The sequence below is a fragment of the Passer montanus genome, unplaced genomic scaffold (assembly GCF_014805655.1).
Source record: "Passer montanus isolate IOZ18808 unplaced genomic scaffold, ASM1480565v1 scaffold31, whole genome shotgun sequence".
NCBI classification, from domain to species: domain Eukaryota; kingdom Metazoa; phylum Chordata; class Aves; order Passeriformes; family Passeridae; genus Passer; species Passer montanus.
Window position 1 is genome coordinate 6,232,865 of NW_024367819.1, and position 27,428 is coordinate 6,260,292.

At 37.6% G+C, this 27,428-nt stretch overlaps 1 protein-coding gene across 3 annotated transcripts in view; it reads right to left on the reverse strand.

The window, feature by feature from the left end:
- Positions 1-27,428, reverse strand: part of FBXL7 (F-box and leucine rich repeat protein 7) — a 171,699-nt gene that overhangs the window by 119,133 nt on the left and 25,138 nt on the right. For 2 of the 3 annotated variants that reach the window (XM_039714892.1, XM_039714890.1), the window contains exon 2: positions 12,807-12,896. Coding sequence is in view for 1 of the 3 variants with exons in the window: in XM_039714890.1 (XP_039570824.1) it covers positions 12,807-12,896 (90 nt within the window). In the remaining 2 variants the exon portion in view is untranslated. Of the gene's footprint in view, positions 1-12,780; positions 12,897-27,428 lie in introns of those variants that run through there. The other variant, XM_039714891.1, reaches the window with a different exon arrangement.

The window sequence follows — 27,428 nt, forward strand, 5'->3', positions numbered from 1 at the left end:
TTAACATCACTGCTCCCTTTTCCCAATCTAAATTCAGAGCCTTTAGTTTGAACAGTCCCTTCCCTCCCCAAAATTCAGTTTCGTGTTTCTGTGATAGGGAACCAAAATAATTTGTTTAGCAGAAATTGAAAAATAATTTAAAACATAGTCCATTCAGACTCAGTCACAAGCTCAATGCCAGAGTTAATTACAACTGTTCCATTAAAACTAAAAAATTAGACAGATGAATAGGAGTTATCAGGTTCAACTCCACAGTCAAAAGTTCACAAAAGAAAAGGAAAAAAAAAAAGAAGCAAAAAGGAGGGGGGGATAAAATATGTTTAAAATCAGTGTCAGTTTCCTACACAATATTTCACCCAGGTCCAAGATCCAGCATGCAATGTTCAAATACCAATAATAAGACTATGTATTTCAACACCTATATATAAACTTTTATTTTTTTCTTTTAAGCCTTTGCCATCAAGTGATTCATGGTTTGAATACGGCTATCTGAAGACTATCATATTTTGGATGTGTAAGACAACATCATTTACAAGATGGTGCAACATAGTTAAACACCTGGTTTTCCCTGGCCGCCTTCTGTCAGCCTGCAATTCTTTCCTCGAGGAAAAAGAGAAAATTATGTTTTTTCAACTACTTCCAGATGTTAAATGGCAATGGCTCTGACCAGGATACCTGAAGCTTCAAAAGCTCCAGCTAACTTGTACATCCACATTAAGCAGAATAATATTAAGTGCATCTGGCATGGTAAGGCATTAAGTCACACTTCCAGAGCTCCTGCCCCCTGACAAACTGGGGGCAGCAGTGTCCTTCATTTGGATCAAATTAACACAGACATGATGTACAAATGAGGACTTAAAGCCAGCATGTCAATAAAACAGCACAGGAGCCTAAACACTTCCAAGCCCAGTAGAAGACCTAATTCTGAGCTGAACACACCATTACCAGACCACAAAGCTTGCCCACAAAACTGGGTCAAAATTGAAAAGAGCACAGTCCAAGGAGTAGCAAATTTTTTCCATTGATATTTGAACCACATTAGTATTAAAAAATACTCAAAAGTCAAAACAAAATTGATGTTACTTGTTTAATTTTCAAGAAGGAACCAAGGCAACAAAACCCTTCCAGCTTTTGAGTAAACATGCACACACCACAAACTACTGCAGTACAGTGTTAATGAGGTGAGGACTGACGATGTGTTCGCAGTTTAGCATCCTCCCATGCCAAATTTCTTGAAAATTCCAATACGCACACAGATGGGAAGAGTTGAAGCTCATCCAAATCTTGAATTTAGTTTCCTGGACACTAGTAAATGAAACAAACAGAAATAAATAACCCTCCAACATGTAAATAGCACCCGAGCACCTAAAATACACACACTTTTCTTGCAACAGAGAAATGTGTCAAGACATAAATGGAGACCAGTATCATTGACAGCCATGCATTTCATACCAAAGATGATCTTGTCCTCAGGTTAAAAGGAGCTGAAAAACATGCCTCAGATTTTTCACTTAAGTTTTAACTATTTTCTTTTCATAGAGGCTTTGTGTAATGATTGATCTCTAGCTCCAGTTTATCTCACTATTCTAGTGTGAGTCTTTTTAAGAACAGTTCAAGCTGTTTTTGATGGGTAACTTCTTGATGGGACATATCCATACGTTCAATGAAGCTTGCACATCAACTGAACTCCTTCAAAGCTTTGAATAAGTATGTCTTCTCTTAGGACTTCAAATTGGAGACACTTGCTCTTGAATTTAGTGTAAAAGTCTAATTCAATCCAAGACCATAAGCAACATTTTCAGAATGGTATGTCAACTATTTTTTAGAACCACAGTCATGATCCCAAGATAAATATAATTAAATTTTACATCAAGTTTATGATTAGTCTTTTGGATTAAGGAAGTCTATCTGGTTACACAAGTAGCATCAGATTCCAAAAAATTTACTGTGATTACATTTGCTGTTAACTAAACCATCTACTACAAAATGCTTGTTTCTCTGGCATGCACTGGCTAACCATTCAAGCAAAGTCACAATTTCCACAAAGGGGCCCAAAGGAAACACTTTGTCTTTTCTACAGTATCTGAGCCTTACAGTATCTTAACTTTACAATCATAATATATCATATTGAGCAATAGACAGTAGAATACAAAGGTTTGGTCACTCGTACCATATTCTTTTTTTTTTTTAATGACTTTGCAGATACTGTTTTTCAGTTTCTTTTGCAAAGTTTTACTCTTTGTAGCTCCAGCTACATTCCTTTTTTCTCCTATTAGGCAAATTAAGTTTTTGTTTAGTTAGGGTTTTATTATTCTTCCTTCAAAAACAGTACAGAACATCATATATTTAAACATGGTTGCTTCAATTTAGAATCAGGAAATGTTCAAATGTTCACAGCATATTGTCCTTCTACACTTATCTTATTTCCAAGATACAAGAGAAAAGATCTTTTTCTTGGACAAGGATATATAAGGATTTGATCTAATATTTTGTGTTCTGATTTTGGTGAATTTGCAGGTTTGAAATTCAAGCAGAATTTTAGCAGCTACAATTCTGAGTTAAAGTACATATGAAGGATACTAAATTACTCTAATAGTCTGGGCATTAACTTGATATCAAATTCAAGAGGCTACACCGGTCTTTGCCTTAGGGCTCTGTTCATATCAAAACTGGAATAATCAATAACAAAAATCAGAACATGAGATAAATTACATGAGTTCTGAGCCTTGTTTTTTCTGTTCACAGCATTTGCCAGCTAACTGAAAATGGACATCTATCAATAATCATGACATAGTTTCTCACAACCAAATCTCATGTTTGTTTCGGAAACTTCAGAGTCTTCTCCTTGTTAACAATATTTTAAAAACTAGTATTGTTTTAGCAACAACAAAAAAAAAAGGTGGGGGATATTTTGTGAATTGTTTTGAGTTTGGGGTTTTTTTATGCCATATACAAGCACACATTCTAAACAGAATTAAAAATATGTGAAAGCATTAACACATCAAGATTAGAAGATACTAATTCTTCATTCACATAGTTATATGACTGGTGAAATCTGAACCAGTGACTGAATGTCAGTGCTGCTATTTTGAACTGGATACACTTTCATTGGGAGTGACATTCTCAGCACTGTCTAGCAAACATTCACGTTTCACTAAATGCTACAGGATTAATTAGACAGTGGCAGAAGTGATCTTTATGAAACATGGATGGAAGCAGATTTATTATTCATCTAATGTCATTTCAGAAGAAAGAAAAATAAATATTCATTGATAGCTTTTTCTTTTCCAAAACCAAATTTGTTAAGTAGTCTGCCAAATTAACAGTGCAAATTTAACAGAAAATTACCTACTGACGTCAGACTTTTTTATTGGAACACAGAAAGGCATATTCAGAATATTGTGACTTTTAGCCAGGTCCAGAATAGCCTCCCATTAAAACCAGGCACATCAGCTTCCTGATCATCAGCTTCACATGTTTTACATGGCAAAAGCTTCCAAAAGACAAACTGAGGCTGGAGGAAAAAATCCATAATATAACTGAGGTACAAGGGCATTAAAAGAAATTTGAGAAAGTTAGCTCTACAGGAACAGCAAAGGGAAAATACACTTACAGGTAAAATCAGATTGAGCAGCAATTTTGCCTCAGAAGACAAGAAGTTACTAAAGTCTTGTTTTTAAAGTGAAAGAAAAAGCAAGAGTAAGAGAGCATCTTCAGAAAGCAAAGTTCAAGCTAATGGTTTTTTCCAGCCCACAATAAAGAAGGGTCAATAGTTTTCCAAGATCGAGCTCAAAAAATACAGTCCAATTATAATTTTATCATTTAGACTACATGTGTGCCTGTTCTATAAGGAAAACTACCACAGAAGTCTCTCCTGGGCCAAGGTAAATGACTGCTCTGAACAGTGAACAGTTACTGAACTTCTGGGTGCCACACTAAGTTTTTATTGCTCAAATGGAAGCTCAAACTCTATTTGACAAGGCTTACAAATGTTTATCTTATGGGGTGGAGGTGGGAAATGTGGGTGTATCTAATAAAGAAATAATCAATGTTTACATATGCCTACATGTAAATATAAATATTCATATTAAGCAAGTGTCACACGTGGAAAAAAGAATTTATTCCTACTGCCCACATCCTTGAGATTTCTTACTGCCTTTCAGGGATTCCCACACAGCATTATTTACCTACAATGAGCAAGGTAAAAAACTTTCCACAAACCATGAGTACCTCACAGTGCTGTAAAATTCCAGTCTCTTTGATATACAGGATAGAAATAGAAAAACTATCCAAGGTGTAAGGGAAAACTAAAAGCACTATAGATTAGATTAGGCACTGGTAAACCCCCAAACATAGTTATGATAACTGTGATAAAAATTTACAATGGAGATTTATGATGTATCCAAGTCACTGCAAGCTGCATGCTGGACTGCAGTCATTCAGTAAAGCCATCAAGCTTCTTCCCACCCACACATTCACATGTCCAAGGCAGCACAAACACACCACAAGTAGGTGACATGCCTATGAAAAGTCTCCATACTTCACTTTGTGGGAGGGTAACTCAAACTAGCTGATCTAAATTGACTACAGGGTCTTGCAAACAAGCATTTATAATGCATGTCTAACGGGACCCTGCCTGCCTTCTGGCAAATCGTGTACACCCAAGAGGACAGAGTAAGGAATGAAAAACCTCCTAGCTCAGTATAGATGACAGGTTACTATGGGCACTTGTCTTTCTCTATCAAAAAAAAAAAAAACAAAACCAAACCTCCCCCAAAAAACAAAAACAAACAAAAAAAAAAAACCACACCAAAAAAAACCAAAAAAACCCCAAAAAAAAACAACAAACCAACCCCCCCACCCCAAAAAAACAACCAAAAAACCAAACAAACAACAAAAAAAACACATCACAATTTTACTTTGAGGTTCAAGAGTTACAAACTCCCAAATCCACCATCAAAGCTCAAGATGAAAACTATCCTTAAATAGAAAAGTATCACAACGGTCAGTCAGTGACCAGGCACACCACCACACCACAAGTTCTATGTCCAGGTGTGGCTGATCAAGGCTAGAGGAACACATAAATGGCAAATCATATTATATTCATGTTCACAACTTCTCCTTATACTTCCAGCCTAGTCTGATGTAACTGCCTAAACCAAAGATGACCCAGCAGTCAGAATTAACAGGAGCATAGGAATTACCATTATCTATCTTGAACTGCCATTTTCATCAGCTGACACCAGTACATACTTCTCAAGGGAAATCTGGAAATGCTAGCAGAATTGAGGAGATGCCAACCTTGAGAAAGACACAGAAGCAGGAACTATGGTACAATAGTCAGAAGATAAATACAGAATGGCTCAGCAACTCCAAGCAGACATTTCTCAAGCATGCTGCTAGTTTTGGCACTGTTTGTGGTATCAGTCTTAAAATTACACAGTCATTCGAAAAACTGACATTAAAAGATAAGATATAGCAACATAAGTCAGGATATTTTGTGCAATAAATTTTACAGCATCTTAACGGGGATTGTGAAGTTATAGTAAAAAAATTGCTGTTCCAATTTTATTTCCTTATTTCAATCAAGAACTAGAACTAATCTGAAGCAAGTTGCTTGTCTCAGTTCATAAATTCTGAAAAATGGATAAACCTGACATAATTAAATATGCATTATCAGGTTGTATATAGTCTTCAAGAAGTCTTAGGAGACAGTCTAACATTCAAGCAGGATGGGGTTTTGACTAACAAATGCTGAGCATTCTTCATATCCTTTGAGATGACTTCACTTTTCAGAGAAGGAAACTACTTTAGACAGCTATCATAGGCAGTAACAGAACAAACAGTTAAGTGTCAGAACCTCCGTGTGATAACAGTATTTAAGGAATTTGGTACAGTATTTTACCTAAAGAATTACATTTTGGATCTTGGATTCCTTAAAATCAGATTTACAGGTAATTGAATAAACTGCAATCACTCCTACCAAGCATCAGACCTTACTTGGAAAAGCTAATGCCAGGTTTTTAAATTGGGATCATTTCTCTTTAACTGTACTGTAAGTGCATTTGCTCTGGTGGGTCTCACATTTCAGGCAGCAGATCAAATAAGACTGCAGTTTCATGTACCATTCCAATTTGTTCTTGGTATTGTTTGGGCAAGTTTTAAACATTTGGCTATAGCATTTCAGTACAAATTAGCCAGAATAACGTAAGGTTTCAATTTGCAGGTTTAACCTTGCCAGTGTCTCAGCTACTTTTGCCTTGTATATGAACTCGAATTTAAATGCTGATTGTAATGGTATTGTTGTAATTAGCAGAACAGTTCTGCAGGAATACTGCCTATTAGATAGCAAAAGCATATCAAGATGTGGTTAAGTACAAAAAACCAGCACTTAAGAGTAAGCTCTATACTACTTTGTACCTTCACACACTGCTTGAGGTGATTATATTTGTGTATGCATTCAGATATGTTGGTTAGAGGAACTTAAATAGTGAGCTCTGTTTATTCGGCCAAACTGTTTACAGTTTTAGATTTATTAGCTGTCATGCCTCTCAGCCCCCTCTTACTCCTCCTCAATCTTTTTGGCTTGAAATGATTCTGTTTTGGCACATTCTGCAATGCAACATTTCACTTTTCTAGAAAACTCCCCTGCTAGAAAAGTAACACAAAACCCCAGGAAACTTACCTAGTCTCCAGTTTCACTACCAACTCAAAACAGCCACAGTTCATCCAAAGCCAACTGAATCTCTGCCCAGTTCCAGGCAAGCAGGGGCAAATTTAGGCATTGATATCAATGCAGACACACAAATTTAGGCATTGATATCAATGCAGACAGCCTGCTTTGACAGAACTTCAATAGTAGAACCAAGAGCCCAAATACCCAATAAGAGGCTGCAAAGACACAAGGATAGATATGAAAAGGAAGAGAATTGCCATCAAAAGAATAGGAATTATGTATATATTCACATTCATCCAGAAAGAAGACTTGAAGGTTTTAATTTCTGATACTAGGTTAATAAACTTCTAATGTTAAAGAGAAAATGAAAAGAAAAATGGTGAAGAACTGAAGAAGAAAAATATTTCTTAACAGGTAAAGAACTCTTTCTCCCAAAGGGATCATCAAGAAAGCCTGGGTAAAAAACTGCATCTCTTTTCAGCAATAGTCTTTTGCCACAACACCTCAGTGTCTCAAAAAGGTACACAAATGACTTAAAAGCTTCAATGGAACATTGATATACCAAATGTAGCTACCTACCTATTTATGTCAACCTTAATACACAGAAATTATGTCTCTTTGCAAACTGGTTCTCTGAGTTTTTTATTTCCCCTTAAAAAATAATCAGATTGCAACTCACCTAAATCTCAGTTTGAGCTGATTCTGCATCAGGAGCTGTTTAAAAGGCAAAGAGCATTCTGTAGCAACAAACCTGCTCCATCTTCCCAAATGTTTTGATACTGTCCATCAGAGTCCACAATGCAAGAACTTCTCTTAAATTCATTGAATACATTAATAATTACTCAGAGATCCAAAAGATACCGCATGTTTGAAAAGAATGTGGTTATGAAGCCAAAATAAATTAAACTAATTACAGCCTCCCAGAAAGTATCCTATAACAAGTACTTTGTTCTCTCACTTGAAAGGTGAAATGAGAGGAATGCAACCCAAAGAAATGTGTGTTCAAGAAATGCCACTTAATATATTCCCATGTAGAGCAGTGATGTTTTCTGATATTGAAGTCAATTTTCTTCTGGAAAAAGAAAGTTTTCTATATAAAAGCTTCAGTGGCCAGGTCCAACGAAAAAGTATGGCCAACGGCACCAAACACAGATCAACCAAGCCATCATCTCGCACAGGGTACAGAGGGTACAGTAGAACTTTTACATGAGTAATTGAAGCATAACATGTTTGCAAAGTGCTACGAAACACAGACCAAGCCGTCATCTCGCACAGGGTACAGTAGAACTTTTACATGAGTAATTGAAGCATAACATGTTTGCAAAGTGCTACATTTTCACACAGCTGCCCCCCTCAAGATGGTTTAATGGAGGAAATGACTTCTAACAAATGCAATTGTTCCCACCAGGCTGCTCTGAGAGTCATTGAATCATTTAGGTTAGAAAAGACCATTGAGATCATTAAGTCCAACTGTAATCCCAGCACTGTCAAGTCCAGCAGAAACACTACAAAACCCAAATAAAACAGGAAGGAAGATGCAGCTGTGGAAGGGAGGGCTCTTCTTGTACACATCTAAACTGCAGAAGAAATACCTCTTGTGTCAAGATACATAAAACAGCTACTGCCGAAACAAATTGATTTGATCTCCACACTGAACACACATTGCAGCGTACTCTAGAATTGTCAGAGTACTGCAAAAGTAGAAACAAAGTAAAATACTTAGTCTTTGAAGGTCCCTAGAAGTCAACTAAAAGCAAAAAATTTGGACTTCTTCAAAATACAGCAGCTGGCTTTACCATGTTTTCGCAAAACTCAAAATACTAAGATTTAATGGGATATATTCAGAGGTACTTCAGCACTGAGCCCTTCTGCTAAAGTAGTGTTCTACTTCAGACCTAATCCTTCAATTCAATTTTACAGAAACTGAGAAATAAATTAGAACTTCTACATTGAGTTCATACATGAGCTGTCAATTTAAAGCTGCCTCTGGATTACATCTTAATGGTGCTATACATGAAGTGCAAACAGTATTGACTTTTTTATTTGAAAAACAGTCAGTCAATTTAATACAAAGCGTGCAGCTTGGACATAACATTCCACACTTTGCAGGTAAGTTGGAAGAAAACTCCCTGATCAAGGTAAGCCTATACAAAAACAGTCATTCAGTCTAATATTCTAAATCAAGTTTCAGACAATAATATTCCAGCTGAGACTATGTCTAGCAAATTGCATTTAAATGGCCCACAAAAATCCATTTAGTCTTTCACTTGCCAAAGATCAACGGGGGGTAGTAAAAACTCATGTGATCTCACGTTTCCAACTATAATTGATTGATAGGGTAAAGAATTGCAGACAATGTCTGAGACTGGAAAGAAAGTAAAAGGCAGTGCATATTCAAAGTTAAAGAAAACTGTATCCTCAGGAGACAGTGTGGAGGCATCAGTGTGCATGCATACCCACAGGCTACCAGGCTTCCTTCTGAGCCCAGCCAAACCAACAGGTCTCTCCAGCCTGTGATTTACACAGAGAACCAGACATCTGGGTTTTGCCACCTTCCCTTCACTGAAGTACACAAAGAGCCACTGGACTCCAGTTTCAGCACTTCTGCACTCCTCTCCAGAGCATCACTGGTATGTCAAAGTCTGAATTTAGGAAGCTGCACAGTCTGCCACGTACTGTCTGCTTTCCTCTACCCAGCAAAAACAGTAGTGGCTGCCTCTCTGATGCATTACTGAGTGAAGCTTGTTCAGCTAAGGATACCAGCACACACTGTCATTGTCTGGGGAAGATGTGCCCTTCCACCCAGACACATTCAATAGCATGACCAACATTTTATCTGTCCGAAACATAAAATATTCCACAACTCTAGAGATGCTCTAAATCCACAATGTGAGGAAAGGTACCTCCTTTTTGGTACCTAAATTTTGGCCCTAACTGCACCACCCATGCCCATCAAGAGAGTTAAATGATGTTGCCTTAATAGGACATGTAGGACTGGAACAACAGAAGCCATTTCAAGCATCTTGTAACTTAGTTCTGGTACCCATTCTGTAGAGAAACATCACATTTCTGAAACCTGACTGATAAGGTGGTTGCAGTCATCAGGACTGCAGCAATCAAACCACATGAAGAATATGGTTTGATTGCTTAAACTGATGGGAAGATAACACCTGCTGTCAGATACCTCCTGAGGTGCTCTGCTCTTCCAAGCAAGAATCCTGCTTGACATCTTTTTGCAGTTCTTGGGAATATGTAGCTGCCTAAGTAGTTCTTTATGTGACTGCTTCTCTGCTGTAGAGTACCAGAGATAAGATGGATCATTCCCACAAATGTCCTTTCTAGTTGTTTCAAGGCATTCATTCCATTGATTCAGCTTCAAGAAGTGTTGTGTCACCTGTCTTACAGAAACAGAAAACAAGCTGTGTAGAACTGGAAAGAATTAGGTCTGTTTAAAAAGCTGGAAAGCAGAAGCTGTGAAAGGCCTTCAGCCCCAAACAGGTATTATGTTCTTCATATACCGGGCACTCAGGAATGCAACTGGCAATAGAAATTCAGAGGATGCAAAGAAACTGTCTGACACTTAATCAGGATCACTTCCCATGGCAATGAAGGTGAAGAAGAGCTGACCTGCAATGTTTCCTAGTTCTTCCCACACCAAACCTAGCTGCATAGAGCTCACCACACAACACATGGCTCCTTCATAGAACAACACACAGTGCTGTGAATTTACAATATAGGCAGAATTGGAACACTCTGTCACTGCAGTAAACAGCCTCTAGTGAAAATAAAGATACCCTCTGTGCTGGGCAGACACAATCGTACCATGGCAAGCAAATACTACAGTGGATTAGGTAAATTTAACTAAAAGTTTAAAAAACATTATGCAATCACCCCAAAACATGTAAATGCCACTGCTTGTACAGCATCTAACACAATCAGACTCCTGTTCTTAGCTGGCCCCTAGGCATTACTCTGTAACTGAATGGTACAGGAACATTCAGCACTCTGTAAGAACAGAACTCAAGTCATCTTGTGGAAGGCATGAGTCTTTATTACCAGCTGAATCCTCCTTCAGTGTATGTCTACTGTTCATGGGGAAAAGAGGCAGCATTAGTAAAATATCTAGGCACAGAAGTTGATAAATGTGCCTTCAGTAACAGCACCAGTTTCTACAGCACTTGTTTCGCTCCAGCTACTTCCATATCTCTAGTCTCACTTGCCTTCACAGAATTCTTATGCTGTCTGGTTATGACATTCAAAATATCTGCCAGATTATGCAGCAATCCACATTAAGGTAATTTCTATTAAACTGGTCTACATTAGTAATTCTTCAGGAGAAAGAAATGGTAAGAAAGTAGCAATAGCACAGGCTGAGGAAGAAGCTACTTCCGAATCTGTTGTCAAAATAAGTATTTGTCAAATCACACTATTCCAGGGCACAGAAGAATTAGGCTAACAACTGAAATTGCCTACAAGTATAGAATACACAATTACATTGCTCTGAACTATGACTTCGCATCTGAGCTCATGAAAACATAATTTTACTACAGCAACTACTGGCTTGCATTTAAGCCTTCCTCGCTAATGAATTAATTAGCTGCAAAGTAGTGGTGAAGACTTCAAGGTCAACATTCATATTCACTGTCTCAATAAAGGGCTACATTTAGACCATAAATCATAGAGATTAGTTCAGGACTATTTTGCATTATTTTATTTTAATCCAAGGGAAAAAATGCTTTACAGATTGAAGTAGAAAAGAAATTCAGAGCAATTATTAAGTATTGACTTCAGAGTTTCCACTATTCTTTTGTGGTTTCTTGTCTTTTTCATTCCTGGCTGTCATAAAAAACATAGGTTTCCTAAATTTTTTTTGTGTCCTTATAATTCACCTCTTTCGGATACCTCAAATCTTTTGAAGCTAAGGTTTAGAGAAACAAAGTCTTGTATTCAACCAATAATTAACTATTTATTTGTTTGTTGTTACATTTATTGTCTGGACTAAAAAGCACAGATTCTAAACCAGTATTTCTTATGATTCATAAGTGCCAGGTATTCATTCTTGGTATGGAATTACGCATGCCCAAAACCAGAACTCTAGTGATTTATGTGGTCATTTGTTACTTACATGAACTGCTTTTACTGAACAGATCCTACAGTCATAGACTTGCCACACTAGAACTATTCAAAAGATCAATTTCCTTTAACCATAAGAAATCAAATAAACTGAAAGCAATCAGAGCTTGTAACTTAATTTGTAGTGACAGAAGTGTAAGAAATCAGACTTATAACTCGATTACTACCAAGTAAAACCAAATCATTATGACAGTTAAACAGAAATACTAGTTAAGGCATATAAATGTACAATTTTTACAAATCCTTATGGCTTACATCATTAAACTATATATAGTTATTTCCTGTCACCCTTAAAAGACATAATTATAAAAACTAGGGCAAACAGACTTCCATTTAACAGAGCACACCTGCACTCATGTTAGCAGTCAGAACGGAAGAATCAGCATTTGTCTGTTCACAGACCAGTTAGTATAACATTGTACTGATACTGACAGACATGCCATCTCCTTCCCCTGGACATCAAAAATCCAACCCTCGATGATGACATACTCCAGTAACTGAGGTGAGGTATACTGACCTAATTGAATCTGTCAGGTTAGCATGTCCACAGCTACATGTCTATAAAACTTGTCTCAAACAACTCACATTTTCATGGTGTTCACAGAACATGAAGAGAATTTTGACTGATATTTGACCTAAACTGTATGTCAAAAAGCTTCCATCAAGCATATCCTTCAAATATAACTGCAAAATAATATCACATAAAACCTTAAGTACAAAAAGCCTTTGCTGCAAAAAATGGCATTAAAATACATAAAAAATTACTCCTAACTCTCTACATTTGGGTTCTGCAGAAGTACTTAAATCCTTTGTCACAAATTCAAATCAGACAGTACCACTGGTAGATGTGAAAACTGTTTAAAGGAGAACTGCTTTTGGATTTCTAGCAGACCAATGCTACTCTACACAGAAGGAAGGAGGAGGAGAGTTTTTCTTCTGAAAACTGCTAGGATTCTGCTGGGGGGCCTGACCTGGGTAATGAGTACCAGCTGCCTACCTTCACTGGTAGCTGCATTCTTCTGGGCTTTGGTGGGTGTGTGATCCGTACTTGAACTCACGTCGGATGAGATGCTTGAGCTGCCTTTGCCTGCAAAAGGAGAAGGAGGTGGAAAGGGAGGGAGGGAGTAGGGGAGGAGAGAGAAGAAACATGAGTTCAAACTCTGAAATAGAAAGACCTTCAATATCCGAACCTGGAACAATTCCAGGAAGCTTTAAACGAGGTTTAAAGCAGCTGATGTTCATTTTGTACACACCAGAATAGGAATTCACTGCACTGTAACTTCTAGCATGTGCATCTTCACATGTATTAAGGCTGCAAATAGTCTCTTATGCCACAGGGCCTCTCACTACATATTTGCAAAGCTCTGTTGAAAATTAAATGTTTGTGACTAAAAACATTAGGGGAAATTATATGTTCAGTTTACTCACTCAAATGCCTCTAACACAGATCAAGAAAAACGGTTACATTCAAAATATGTTAAATGAGTTTAGATTTCTGTCTTATGTGTTCACATCATGTATTCAAGTCATTTGGTCACGTGAAAATGAAAGCAAGGTATCTGTTTTCTCCTTCACCATACTCACTGCATGATGTAATACACCATTTCAAAATTAACTTCTCACTAATGGTGGAGGGGTTTTAACTGTAAATCATAACCTATGGATGTTTCTTCTCTTATTTTCTCTCTTAAAAGCTTTTCCTTATTTTCCTGCATTACTGTCTTCAGACATATTTGCAGGACGTCAAATTCTAGATACAAGTTACAAACAAAAGAAATCCAAATATGTATTAAAAATTAACCTATATAGATACTACAGAAGAACAGTTTGCTATACAAAAGCTGTCTTTTTGTTTTCCTGTGAGGATCAAAGGAGTCACTTCTGTTTCCCTTCACTCATTTTACTCAATCTCAGTAATTACTAACAGGGAATACTGCTCTACTCTGCAGCAGGAACCAGACCAACCACCCAATGGGCAGTAAGTGGGATAACTCTAGAGAGAAGAAATACAGTGAATAGTGTTACATTTTAAGTTCCCTATCCCTACAAACACTGTATCACTGAAGCCTTTAAGACCTATTTATTTTTTTGACCAAAATTAATCTGTATGCAGAAAGCTAGCTGACACCAAGTTTCTGTCACTTGAGCAAACCCATAATCACAGGAATGTTAGCAAGAGACTTTTCTGATCTGTTATTTCAATCAAGCATTTCTTGGGGTTCTGGGTTACAGTATGCCTGGTTTTCATAACATTTAGATGTAAGGGAGAGGTCTGCTTTTTAAAGGTGCCACAACAGAACAAGGATTTAAGTTTTAATGGGAAACAACTGGAGAATGTGCAAATGTAGGTTGTTTCACAACCAAGGTACTGCCACTTAATCTGTCAGCCAGCTCTAGAGAATAATCCTCCACAAAAAGTTGCTTAAATGAACATGCTTAGATTTAAGATATTATTATGAATTTAACTGGAGTGAAAAGATATTTAAAAGGCCAGAAGAAAATAAAAAAATAAATGGCTAAAGCTAGTAGCTGGGCAGGGTGAAGAGAAAGAAAAAAGTGTATTTCCAGTGATTCAATAAATGGTTTTTACATTCCTTTAAGAAGTTAAGCGAAACCAAGAAGCAGCACGTCCAGAATATCTTCAATTGCTCTCAAGCTGTGACATGAGTTGGAGTAATAGACTGGTCTTTCTAGAAATTACTGCCCCAAAATAATTCTACAGTTAAGGCAACAAGGTTTGTGGTAGCAGAAAGGCAGAAGATAAAAGGGAAAGGTAGATGGTAAATGCTCTGTCCCAAGAGGAGGCCAAAGAACAAGAAACACCTGCAGCAGCAGATAATCAAATCACTACTGACAGGTACTGAAAGGTATTTAGATGGTATTGCCACTACCAGCAACTCCTTACATATCAAAAACTGCAACTGCAGAGGTAGAAAATAAAATTCTAAGGGATATCAGCACTCCTTAACAGATTAATAGAAATGAAAACAAAACTGAACAGACTAACGGAAAAATTATTTCCTCCAAGCAAATAAACAGGATTTCCTCTAAAAAAGAATTTATCTTTTGGGGGGGAAGGGAAGAGGGAAAGGAAGTCAGTGATACCAAATAACAGCAGAGTTGCAAGATGGTCATATCTGCAATGGGTTGTTTTCACAAAGTGAATGCTTCCCAGGCTCCATATTTCCCCATTAACAACAGCAGTTCTGTTTACTGCCAATATAAGCCCACCTCAAAGAGCATAACCAAAATATTTTACCCACCGGAAGCTACTAATTGTCAGTACACACAGTAGCAACATATTTACAATTGCACACTTCTGTTGGAATTGGGAAATGCCTGATGTAAGTGTACATATTTCTCATTTAAATCTCATTTAAATTTACTTTAACTTTAAAATATTTTAATGCCTTTCAAGAATATAAAACTAGAAATTAAGAAAACAAACCACCACAGTTGCTACTTTGGTTTGGTACAGTTCTGCCTGTAATTTTTGTATGGAGTTTTCTCTAACTGCATACAGCCTCAAAACTAGCCTTTTCCCTTATTGCCAACACTGAAACTCTCCACTCAGATAAGGGGAAAGCAGGAGGTACTTTCTAGTAATTTTCAAGGTGTTTCAAATAGGCTAGCTGACACTATATATCATATCTTTTCTTTGTTTTTTTTTTTTCTCCAGTGGAAAACAAAGCTTCAAGTAGGCTAGATTTTTACTGCAGACTCATGTACTCATGCCAGAGCTAAAACATAACAGTATTTAAGTATTCTCCAAAGAGGAAAGGCTAGGAGAGCAGCAGCTGTTCAGCCTGGAGATCATAGTTGGCCTCTTCTCCCAAGCAAGAAGTGACAGACAAGAGGAAACGGCATCAAGTTGTGCCAGGGGAGGTTTGGGTTCGATACGAGGAAAAATTGTCTGCACTAAAAGGGTGTTCAGGCATTGGAACAGGCTGCTCAGAGAAGTGGTGGAGTCACCATCCCTGGTGGTATTTAAAAGACATGTAGATGTGGCGTTTGGGGACATGGTTTAGTGATGGACTTGGCAGCGCTGGCTTCACAGTTGGACTTGATTGTAAGGGTCTTTTCCAACCTAAACGATTACATGGAATATTAGAATCACAGAAATTCAAAGACTGCTGATTTCCCTAATGCCACAGGGAAAAGTTAAAGCACAGCATAACACTGGTTTCCAGAGACCAGTTCCTCTCCAATTTAAAAAGTGCACTGAGAAAGTCATTGCACATAAATTTACCCTGACAAGGGTTCTAATGCAATGACAACCAGAAGGATCAAACAGAGGGCAATATTGCAAAGACTACAGCAATGACTGTATTTGATCCTCTGCTTAAACAAATTAAAGGCCTGCCAAAAGCTTCCCTAACATGACTTGCAATCATCTAGCATTTCCTTCATACAGTCAACAGTTCTTTATTTCTAAACCAGAAGCTGCAATCCAAAAGAAAGGAAACTGCACTATGGTAGTATGCAAATAGAAGAAATCAACTTGCTTAGAATACAACATAATTCATACTGGGAGTGAACATAGAATGTACTTCACAACACCTGCAAAGAATCACACAGCCACACAGTTGCAATTCAAATAATGTCTCTGACCTGCTTCTGAAGAAGCAAAAGTAGGGATTTTTTTTTCCATCTACTAGTGCCAAAATCTTACAATAGTCGTAGGAATAAGATTCCAGCTATCTAAGCTAGTATGCTATTTCTTGCAGATTACATTTTGATCCTGCTGGAAAGAAAGCTAGAATCAGCTAAACATGTAACAGATACCTCTCCTCAACATTGTCTTCAGGCCTTTGTAACCCACAGAACTTTTTCAGCCATAAACATCTTTCCACTCAGTAGCCCTACAGCCTTATTGAATTTACCTTGTCTCTTTTTGATTTATGACTATTAAAATCATGTGTTTAATTTTCTCTTAATCATACACATGCCTATAATTACTACAACATTATGTTTGTTTTATAAAGTGTTTGCTATCTTCAGTTTTGCAAACTTTGGATTCTGCCAGTCACACTCACTGCTGACAAGTATCAAAGACATCCCAAGTCAGTCAGGACTGAAGCAATGCAATTTAAACTCCCATGGGAAAGCACAGTCTATAACTGTATGACACTGAAACTATTTTTGGAACCACATATGCAAAGCCTGTCCTAGTCTGAACAGCAGTGAGTCCCCTTCACTTGCTCTGGAACAATTTTACTAGGTTTTTATGCAGAACATTTGTTTGGATTCTGGTGTATGAGCATTTGCAAGCTGTATTTTACACATCATTCTAAGATTTCATAAAGACAGGCTGACCTGATCATTGTTTCTTATGTGTCACCACGGAAAATAATAGCATTACTTCTCTTGACATCAAGTTTTTATGTGATGATCTCTTTCCTCAGAAGGCAGTGACAGGTACCTCAGGAATTAAATGGATAGTAGGGTCAAATCCACAGCTTACCATGCTGAAGTGAAACATTAGATAAAATGCCAAAACAGAAAAACAAAATAATAATTTAGGAAAAGAGAGCAGAAAACAATTAAGTGCAGAATATCCATTAATCTTTTTAACTGTCCAAAAGTGTTATATTACAATGACTTTGATGTAAAGAAGTCCGAAAATTTTGTTTACTTAAGCCACCAATTCTTATCCAAATTACATTATTCAAATTAAACATCTCAACATGAAAGTGCATATGTTCATGGTTTTCCTACCAGATGATCATTACTTTCTCTTTTATATCTTCAGAGAAGTTCTTTTAAAATCAAATACATGCCAACCACATCAAGAAGAGATCCAGAAAAAAAAAATCAATCCAAACCTCAAAACATCAGGGATCATTCAACAGGAAAGAAAAATCTCTTTTCCTTCTCTTATTTCCATGACACACATTATGCTGGTCCAAGTCACCAAAACCTCAAGCGTATCTCTTTACAATCTGCCCCTCCAAAGACTGCAGACTCCCAGTATGTTTCCAAGTATTCCCATAGAAATCAGCAGCTTAGTGCAGTTCTTTGGCTCTGGGGATATAAAGCATGCTTTAAAGATTCAATACATCAATTCATTTATCCAAAGTGCAAGAAAAGTTGGACTAGACACTTTGGACAATCATTCTCCTTGAACTTTACATTTGTACCAAAGGAAATTACATGTCATAAAACCGGTTTCCATCTCTTAATTCTTAAGTGCTGACCAAACTACCACTGTTTCAACACTGAAGTTACCTACCTACAAGCACTGTTACTCACTGAACTGCTTTCAGGATGAAGTATGTTCATTTACAGATCCACATAGTCCTTCTGGCCTAAAATCTTAAGAGTATGGCTCTTAAGCTTGCTGTTTTGTTTTCCAAATTAAAACACATGCCAATACAACAAGCAAGCTCCAAATTTCATTCCATCCAACATTTGTCAGGATACGATAAAATAACTTGTGCAGCACTCTGCACAAACTTCAATCCTAAGGACATGAACTAAACTGAGTGGTTCACAGGAAGCAAGTTGAAGTTTGAAGAGTTTGCAGATATGTGCTAGCACTGGTACTTTGGGACAATATTTCTTAAAACTTTCACCAGTGGAATCTCCACAAGCATTTTTACATTACTTTTTTTATTTTTAATCCACAACTCCAGCTTCCAGGATCGTGAAATTTGGCTGTGAAATCTGGCATAACTTAGCTATGAAACAGTACACTTAGTTCCGCAGCGTTTCTGCAAGTTTTAAGCTAAATTTCAATCCAGGTCCCACAGGCCAATTTGGCCAGTTTTGTTCTTCCAGTCAGTGCCTGCCTCACCTTCTCAAGTACCACAGCACACGACAAAACCTCCTGCAAACGCCAGCAGGCTGCACTAATATATCTCTGGTAGGGAGCAAGTCACCTTATGGTTTTTATTTCTTTTAGGAACCTTTTCCAGGGGCAGGTACCAACCAGCTCCACTGGCCCCACCACAGGGCATGAGCCCCTCAGAGCAGGGAAACCCTGAGGCTCAGCCCCTTAGTGTCACCTTTTTGAGGCAGTGTTACAACCAGATACAAGAAGCCACTTGAAGGCAATAAGCATTATTTAATTGTGATGTAAATATGGCTGTGGAAGTTCTGCAGCCAGCAAGACATGATAATTTATCCACTATACTGCAAAATGCTTAAGAACATTAGAGTGCAGGTGGGGGATTGAATTTTTCAGAACTGTTTAGCAGAATTATGTTTGTTACCACCAAGGAAAGACTTCAGAACATCTGGATTAAAATCACGAAGCTTAAATAAGATTGGTTGCATAGTCATAGATTCTAATTGCTGTGCTAGAAGCCTACTGGGTTTGTAGTCAGGACATCGTCAACTCTCATCCAGATGCTAAACAACTCACTATGAGTTTAGAATACTAAAGGCTTCATTTAATGAAGTCTTCAAGTGGACTCATCTAATCTAATGACTAAACAGAGGCAGGACATGTAATGCCTCCTCTATGTAACAGATGAAAATATCTTTTCTAGATAGAATGCCTTTTTGAGAGAACTTCAGCACTCACTGATGTGGTTTGTAAACCAAGAACCTTTATATGGGACTATGAAGGTCACCCTAATTTTTGAAGACAGTACATGTCTGCTTTATCAAAGGATTTCACCATACAGAATGACAAACAACACGCAAGACTGCTAGGTTTATAAAGAATCAATAATGCATCAAACTACTTTGAGACCTTTCTTCACACCTGCTAAGCAGCTTGCATGCCAGAAGGTAATGCTTATTTCCAGCCAAACTTTGCACCCACTCCAAGGTGAAGGTCTACTTTTCAAATACACGATGATAGAACCCCATGAACTGTTTAGTCTAGGCTGCCTGAGAAAGAAAGAATGCAAGTACTTTGCTTATTTGAACTCAAAGTGAGAAAACAAGATGAGAAATCTTTAACAACCCTTTTTATTACTTAGCAGGACTAGCATGCCTCTCAACTAAGTATTAAAATGCTATCTTCCACTGAAAGGGCTCAGCCTATTTCAAAAATGGTTCCCACTCAGTAACCTTCTACTTTGCCAAGGGAACAGGGAAACAAAACTTTGGCCGTCCTAACAATCACAGAATTTTCTTAGAAAACATTCATTCATTCAATATATATATATTTCCATTGAAGTTGCCAGCCAATCACCACCATGTTTTAAGATGGGCATTTACTCAAGATACAATGTTCTCAAATTTATTACCTAATATTAACTCTACTATTTTAATCCAACAGCCAAAAAAATTATTAAACCAACACAAGAAATAAACACGATTTAGTCAAAACCAAATCCTTTTTCTGGTTTTATACTTTCACTGAAAAAGTCACTTCATTGGCAAATTCACCAATAATGGCTACTTCAATTTTGGTTTTTTCACAGCCCTACTGTAATTTAAGCAAAAGGCTAATCCCTTGCATTCAGAAAAGGCAACGACTATCCAGTTCAATACCAAATATAAATTAGTAGAGACTTTATTTGCACTTTATTGCATGAGAGGATGAACTCCAGTATAGATTCTGAAGTGGCTGCAACCTGTTACTGCATTGGAACACATCTGACATTTGGTATACGTCTGAATTTCATAATATAGTTCAATAGTACAAAATCAAACCCACCAAACACATTTGTCTTTCACAATAATACCATTAACACTTAAGATCTGTATTTAGATTTTCACAAACAACTAGTTCCAAGATCTAAACAAAAATATTAATTTCAAACTTAACACTATTAATTTCACTGCTCAGTCAGCTACAGTGGAAGCAGAAGATACCCCCAGGTGGAAGTGGCTGCTGTGGCAGTGCTGGGGGAGCAGCTTTTTTGGTGTAGTACATAGTAACACCACAAAAATCAACCTCACAGTATCTCCCAAATTTTCAGCTTGACTATTGACAGCTGTTTAAGTCAGAGTTAATGGTAACAGTCGAGGAAGGGAAAAACCTTTATCAAGACATCATACCCAGTACTCTGGTATCAGTGCACACTGTGAAAAGTGATACAAAAATTTTTCACATGAGAATACAAATCTGACAGCCTAAGATGACTTCTTTACTTAAAGAAGAACAAAAGAACCTGACAGCTAAGGAAAAGCAGACAAGGATCACTCTACTCTTTTAGATAAGCACAGTCACTTCCAGCTTTTCTCTGCTGATGGATACAGGGAGGGGAGGAGGGGGAAAGGGAAGTGGCTGACTCAAGGATGCAAGTAGAAGGAGACTTTGAAAAACAGTGGGATTACAAAAACTGAATGAAACTGATTGGTGAAAAAGGCATATAGTGACAGAGAGTGGTATCTTAGAGGCAACTAACAGGAGAGAACCTATAAACTTGAGGAATATCCCTACTTTTTTAACTGATGATCAAGTTTGGCAAAAGGACAAGCCTCTACTACTAGCAGGTTGGAAATGAAATGCATCAGCACATAACTGAGTTAAACACAATTAAGAGAATGAAAGAAGCCATACTTACAAAAGAAATCAAACTAAGGCTTCACACAATACATTTGGCAATCAGTTTTAGATTTCTTCTTCCTTTTTCTCTGAATTCTATGAAATGCAAAGTTCTAATGTTGCACTAACCACAAATGTCTGGCAATGATTGCACTGAAAACTAAAAAAAAAAAAAAAAAAAAAAAACCACAAAACAAAAAGACCCAGTACCTGTCTGATTTTTTAAAACATAGATATAACATTTTTTCATATAATAGAAAATTCCATTATTCCTATTGAAAACTCTCCATAGTTTCAATTACATAAATTAATCTTCTAGTCTCAACTCTGTACAGAGACTGTACACACTCCTGTAATTTGCCACTGCAGTCACTGCCCGAACACAGAGTAAAATTCATCCAAAACAAGAGAGAGGCTCATCTATCCCCCGAATATGAGTAGAATAGTAATTCTCCATAGAGGTACTGTGCTTTCAGTGCCAATTCAGCGTTTTCATTCCTTCTGCACCATTATCTATATTTCAGCTCTCTTTCACAAAAAGAACCCTTCCTGTCAGAAAACATGAAAACATGGCATGGAAACCCTGAGAAGAGTTAAATATAAGTTTATCTCCCTCAAGGCATTACAATTTCTTCAGCTATTTCAATTACAGTGTACAATCCAAGGTGTCCCAACAAACCAGCAACAAAAAAAAGACACTTTCTTAGTTTGCACGGCAGCCTTCACCAGGGCCATGTTATTTACAACTGACACAGGTTTTTAGTGGGAGAATAACACAAATAAGGAAAAAGCCAAATGTAACTCATATCTACCCTGCTGATAATTCAGTATTTAATTTTGAAATGCTTTTCTTTCTCACTATTTAGTACTATGCGTGCCACTGTCATAAAGATTGTTTGGTTACAGTTTGAGAATTAAAAAACTACTTCTGAAGTATATCGATAAAGCTGTAATTCAACTGAGTAATCCTGAAAAAAATAAAATAAATAAAAAGGCACCGCTTTCAAAAGTGTTTTAGCTAATGTCTTTGTGAAAAGACATGCTTCATCCCCTTTTTTTCCCCAGCAGAATGGACAATAAGTAGTTGTGCTCTTTGGTATAACTCATTCTTGCAGTATTCAGTATTAGCATCTCGTTACAGGAAAAAATGAATACTGAAACTAGAGTATATCTCCACCAGAAGAAAAGAGAGCAGAAACAACAGAAACAGTGTATGTCAATGACCACGACACATGACAGCTCAAAAAGATCTCTTGCTCATGATGTTCCTGTCTGGATGGTTTCTGGGAGCCAGCAATGGGGCAGCAGGGCCAGTCTCCAGCTCCCAATCATCCTGCCCAGCATCACATTGACTCGTAAATTCAATGTTCTTTAATTAATCCTACATTTCTTTCTCTGAGCCAACTCCCTACCTGGACAGAAAAGAGGACAGAGGACGTGCTGCTTGCATTAATATTCTGTCATTTGACATCAAATCTTCACCACTACAATGGCATGTGAGCACTCTTAAAACACTCAGGGAATCATCTCTGCTTCTTGATTACACTTTTGCGCATATTTTTAAATTAATCAGTACTGGCAAAAAACTAATAGAAGTCACACCAAAGAAACCTGGAACATTTTAGAGAATTTTTCCCAGCCAAAAAGAAAACAATATTAAAACAACACAAAACAAACAAACAACACCAAAAAAACCCAAACAAAAACCCTAAACCAAACAAGCAACACAACCCCCAAAAATTAAAAAAAAGGCAACCAAACAAAAAACCACCACAAAATCCACAACCAAACAACCATTATTGAGCTTTGTAATGACTGAGGTGACTCAAAAGTTGAGAGAAAGCACATAAAGTGGTACAATGCAATGGTAATTATTATAGAAGAAACAGCTTATTATACAAAAACTGCTGTCAATAATCAGATTGGTGACATGAGAAGGAAACTAGAAATCCAAATGGGGGTGTCAGAAAGGCTGAGGCTAATGGCAAACACTGACCAGGCTCTGTGGTCAACAGGATAAGGTCCAAGCACACTATCTACAAGATACTCTGTTTCTCTCCTTGCATAAACTTCGACTCAATTACACATTTTAATGGCTTTTTTATCATCCTGAAACCAGCTAAGCTACCCATGCAGTGTCATGTGAAGATGGCTGGCTCTATGTAAGGATCAGCCCCTAACTCCTCTTTATTCTGAAAGATGGGCCTGATGAACCAAACTGAACTGAGAAACGCCCAGGACAGCAGCCTTTGTTGGCAGACCTGTTAAGCAAGAGTAGCCAAACATAAGTGAATACCTTTGCCATTGAACAACACAACTCAACTCTTCCCAGTTCTTTCAGCCTCTCTGGTTAGCTTCATTTTGCTGAAAGCAGTCACCACCACTAACTCATTTCTGTGAAAACTGTTCCAATCCCTTGACCACAATCTTCTGACAAGAAACATTCTATTGTGGAGTAGAGATGTTCAACAATTTAGCCATTTGGGATTTAGTTTGCATCTTCCTGCATTTGCTCCAACCTGTCTGATGATTTCTAGCAAGTAAGCCCAATAAAATTTACAATCCCATTAGTACACTTTTGCTAGCAGACAAAGCAAGTCTGGACTTTTATGCGCAGAAGTAAGAGCATGGAGCAGAGTAGTTGTGTCCTGGGAACTGACAACAGTTGTGCATTTCCTCCCACTCCCTCCTCTTTGAAAATCTGTCTAGTTCCATTTGGCACCTTTCATACCCAAGAACTTCCTTAACTACTAAGCATCTACTTTTGTAGTTGTAGGCAATAGCAAGCTGCATTTTACTTCCAGGGAAGCCTATCGTTTACATGATCCAGAGGGAAACACCTGCATCTCTCTGGTCTTGGCATGTCCATGGCTGCATACCAGATCAAAACACAGTTGATGTCCAAGAGCCACAGGTGCAGGAAGCTTGCTCCAGTGCTCATTTCCACAATATCCTCTTAAAAGGACAGCTTATCCTTGGCTAACTACACTTAAGAGAGCTGCTAATGACTCATATGATTCTTTTTCAGACATACGTTTTAACTAGATGCCACTGTCAAACTTCAGTTTGAGAAATACACCATGCCAGGCCAAGAACCTGATTTACTCATCTTAAAATTTAGTCTTCAAAAACTATCTGTACCATGACAACATGAGCAAGACTGCTGGTCCAACCCAAGCTAGAAGTTTTGCTGATTTATCTCATTCTCCACTATGCTGTTCAGGGTAAAGTCTGTGAGCTAAACCATTGTTCTACACAAAAAGGGCTTTCAGAAGGTTGAGATACTCCTGTACCAGTTCATTAGTACATAGTGCAAAATGTAACTGAAATGCAAAAGTAATTCCATGTTTCAGGGAATTTTTGCAAATTAATACTGAAACCCAATCGCTCTACTGAAACAGACTTCTTCGAAACTAAACAACATGCTGAAACTAATACTGAAGCAGTGATTTCTCATGTGATTAAGTATTATGTGTTATTTCCTTGGGTACTCCTTAGCTTTAGATTTCCTTTAATGAAGGTAACATTTTTTTAAAACATAGGTACAAACCCAACAGCAGCAGGAAGGCCACTGCAGTCCTAGACCAGCCTGGAATAAGCAACCCCACTAACACTGTCCAGGGAGCAGACATCAGAGGCATTTTATGAAACAGGCTGATTTTTCCACTTGTGCCAATAAGCACATGTTCATCCACTACCAGAGGGCCTGAGAGAAGGCAGGAATGCTTAAAATCATCCTGTTTTTCCACTGCTTGTCATAAACCCTGTCAAAAGAAGTCATTAGAAAGTACTTGCTCAAAACATAAGCAGTGGCAGTGTGTACAGAATGGAAAGACAAAGGCAGAAGTGAAAAACACAAAAGAAACTTGTCCTATAGGTCAGAAAACAAGTAGGAATATATCTGAAATGCTGGGCAGCAGAGGTGAAATTGTATAAATATTTTCTAAAATACCTCCTATGCTTCCAGTAGTAACAGCTATCCATACTATTGAATGATTATACTACATGTCTGAAATAAAAATCAATAGCTACCAAAACAAAATTGCTATAGGAAAGTAAGAGTTCAAGACAGATTCCTGCTGCGATTCCAGCATAGCACAGCTACTAATTCATAATTTAGCAAAAAGAATAAATGCTATTTGAACATCCATGCTGTCTTGAAAACTCAGAGGTACCTGATTTCTACATATAAATGCACACACAGAGATACATACAGTCAAGAAATTCAAGAGTGTGTCCATTTTTAACATCACTTCAGAAATCCAAGTTGTACAATGCAAGAAGTGCACCAGTATTACTACTGCTTTGAAATTCATAGTCTGGGTTTCAGATGTTAGCAAACACCTGAAGGGAAACTTTCTCAATGGTTACTACTTAATCTGCAGTGTTCTGACTTTTTCTTTTGCAATACAGCACACTTTTCTCTGAAGTAAAAAACACTCTTATTTGAGCTGAAACCCAACTTCAGAAAGCATCACTACAAAATCTGAAGCTGCAGACAGAGGCATCTATTAATGACAAATATATTTACTAAGTCAGTCCACTCACAAATAAGAAAATAAACTTTGAATCTTATAAAGTATTTTAAAATATACATAATTATGTAAGAATGTTTGCCAAAGTGGTTTTGGCACACAAAGGCAGAGACGGATACTGAGCATGTGTCCACTGTTCTAGGTCAGACAGAAAGTTTGATCCATCTCAGAGCTCCACTGACCATGCCCAACAGCAGATGCCTTTTTGGTACAGTTACATCTCACTCTGGCACACCTCTCAAAAAAAGCAGAAAAGCACACCTCTCAAAAAGGACTACTATCACACCATTTTCATTTGCTCTTACCTTTAAAAGCACGTACCAACCATTAGTAAATATATGTTTGAAAAGGAACTTTTTTCTTTGAGGAAACAATCACATAAAACTTGATCTGTCCCCATAGTGACCTTTCACTATGTAAGACTATTTCTATTTCAAAGGGATAAATCTCAGCCTCTGTTGTCATTATCCCACTCCACTAGCTTGCAACAGTGCAGAATAACCTTTCTTAAGCACTTTCACAGTCCCCCTTTCCAGAACAGGCACCACTGATACACAACGCCTTTAAAAATCAAGACAATGAAAACTACCTACAGGCAGTACCTGACATAAGGGAGGTACTGTTGGCTTGAGATTTATTCACTATTTACCATATCCTGTCCTGCCAACTAAAAACAAAACAGCCAAACAACTCTTCCTTCACAGCCTTCCATTCATCTACTCTCTAGCAACATCCACAGGCACTTTCCCAAGGTACTCTTCAAGCTCATGAAATCTCTAAGTCCTCTTTTAGTCTCTCAGATGAAGCTCTCTGTGATTTAAGTAGTCTACTGGTAGGTAAGCAAATATCTACCAAAACAACTAGTATCAAATACTAGTTGTTTCCTCAAATCTGCTGTTCTATATTTGTCTGACTCTTTCAACAAGAAGATAAGCTCTGGAGGACTGGAATTTTATACTATTGCTGCAATCCAGCAAGAAGAACAACCAACATTTTAATTCTGGAAGTCTGCAGGGAAAGCTGTTTCTCCTATTCTTGGCAAGTGCAAGCAGTTAATATTCTAATTTTCACTGAAAAAACCAGCAGAGAATAAAAACTCTTCAACTTGATGAAGTACCCACCACAGTGGGTAAAACAAACTGCCAAGTGACATACAACAGGATCCCTGCAAAGGAATGCAGGGTCATGACACACACGATCTTCCACAATGATTTATTCTTTTTAAAAAGTTGTAAAAAATCAGGGAATGAAGTAGGTGGTCATGTCACTCTTCATCCAACAACTCTGCACTGATACAGTGCACTGAAGTAGACAAACTTTCATAACATTGCAAAAACCCACACAAGTATCAGTAACTGATGGATGACTGAGCTGTGCTTGAAAGTGGCTACTTGCTCCTTCTGCACAGGCAGGAGGAAAAGATGCAGCTCACTGAAAACCTTACAGTTCTGCAGATGAGCTTGTTTGCTCCCCATCTGTTCAACCCCTTTTGGTCTCTGCTCAAACTGGAAGAATACCCTCTGGAGAGTGCGATCCCCAGGGTGCATCAGGTTTCTGATCCACGCTGAATGCTGGGTCAGAGCTTGCCTGTGGAGAATGTTTTAATTACATCATGCTGGAATTTGGCAGGAGTCCT